Below are 1,768 nucleotides of genomic sequence, written 5' to 3'. Positions count from 1 at the left end.
TGCTAATACAAGGCGCCGTCATTCCCAAATTAATGGGTAGGCCAAAATACAGAGGAAATTCTGTCGAAATTTGTATTTGATCTTATTATGTTTATTATGATTTTATTTTTTGTCTTGCACTACTGTATTATATCATATATGAAGGGATACAGTTGGCAAATTATAATGTTGTTTTAATATGGATTAAAAAATTTGTCATTTGAATCACTCTTTAAAAAAGAAGCGACACAAATAGCTCATTTTCTCTTCCTCAAACCAATCATTTGAGTCACTCGTTTATTAAAAAAGTGACGCAAATAATAGTATATATGTTATTAAAAAGAGTCATTTGTGTAACTCGTTTATTAAACAAGTGACGCAAATAACAAATATAAGTTTAGAAAAAAAGTCATTTGCGTCACTCATTTGTTAAACGAGTGACGCAAATAACTCTTATTTGCGTCGCTCATAGAAGTGACGCAAATACAGCCTAAATGAGCGACGCAAATGAATGTTTTTGTACTAGTGAAACTGCAGTTTGTTGATCGATCGCCTCCTTCTCCGGGTTCTGATAGTTCTGATCATCAGAATTGGGTGCGAAATGATTATATGGTGATGTCTTGGGTTTTAAACCCAATGAGCAAGAATTTGGCTAAGAGTTTTATGTTTGTCAATTCTTCTGCTGAATTGTGGTCTGAGCTTAATGAGAGGTTTGGTCATACTAATGCACCTCCATTGTTTGAGTTGCATCGAAGTTTGAGTTCAATTTCTCAGAATGATGACAGTATTGCAGAGTATTATGGTAGATTGAAGAGAGCCTGGGATGAGTTACATGTTCTTGAAGGACTTCCTGATTGTACTTGTGGTGCACTGCAGAAGTGTAGCTGTGGTATTCTTAAGAAGATTTTTGAGATGGATCAGCGCAGGAAGCTGATGCGGCCGTTGTCAGGGCTTGGCAAACAGTATGATCAGGTTAAAACAAACCTGTTGAGTGCAGATCCTTTGCCTACTATTAACAAGGCATATCATACTTTGCAGCAGATTGAGCAGCAGAATAAGCTCAATCAATCTTCTGTTTCTATTGAGGTCAATGAAATGAATGCTTATGATAATTCAATGCAGCCTAAGTTGTTTCCTAAGCCTGTTTATCAGCAGAAATGAGATGTTTCTAAGAGGCTTAAGAGTGAGCTAGTTTGTGACCATTGTAAGAAGAGAGGTCATAGTGTGGATGGTTGTTTTAAGCTCTATTGGGTTCCTGAGTGGTATACTTCATTGAAAGGCAAAGGTGTTGCAAAAATGGCTGCTAATGTGAGTTCTGATTCTGGAATTCTTGGCAAGGCTCCTATGGATTGTGGTTCTTGTGCTATGAACTCAAGTGCTGGCATGGATTTCAATACTGCTGCTATGTATGTATGATGAATTTTTGAAGATGATGCAAAAGAATAGTCCTCAATTAGATAATCCTCTTTCTTCTGAGATCAATTATGCAGGTATAACTATTGCTTCTAATGCTGATTCTTAGCAAGTAATTTTGGGCATAGTTGCTGGATTATAGATACTGGAGCCACAGATCACATGGCAAGTAATTTGGCTTTATCTGAAACTTATGACCTGCTTAAAAATCCAGTTAAATTAAAGTTGGTTTACCAGATGGAACTATTAATAATGTGTTGTATGTTGGCAGTATATGTTTAACTCCTCAAATAGCCTTGAGACATGTTCTTATATCCTTGATTTTAAGCATAATCTATTATCAGTAGGCAGATTACTTGATCATGATCATTTATGT

At 36.0% G+C, this 1,768-nt stretch overlaps 1 protein-coding gene across 1 annotated transcript; it reads left to right on the top strand.

The window, feature by feature from the left end:
• Positions 1-486: 486 nt before the first annotated feature.
• Positions 487-1,140, top strand: LOC145609516 (uncharacterized). Its single transcript, XM_081664977.1, has one exon. It carries the CDS (start codon positions 487-489, stop codon positions 1,138-1,140), a length of 654 nt encoding a protein of 217 aa, XP_081521103.1.
• The last annotated feature ends 628 nt before the right edge of the window (positions 1,141-1,768 follow it).

This window comes from Chenopodium album, chromosome 23, assembly GCF_948465745.1.
Source record: "Chenopodium album chromosome 23, dcCheAlbu1.1, whole genome shotgun sequence".
In the NCBI taxonomy this organism is placed as follows: Eukaryota; Viridiplantae; Streptophyta; class Magnoliopsida; order Caryophyllales; family Amaranthaceae; genus Chenopodium; species Chenopodium album.
The sequence above is the reverse complement of the archived record's forward strand: the minus strand, read 5'-3'. Positions and strand labels throughout refer to the sequence as shown.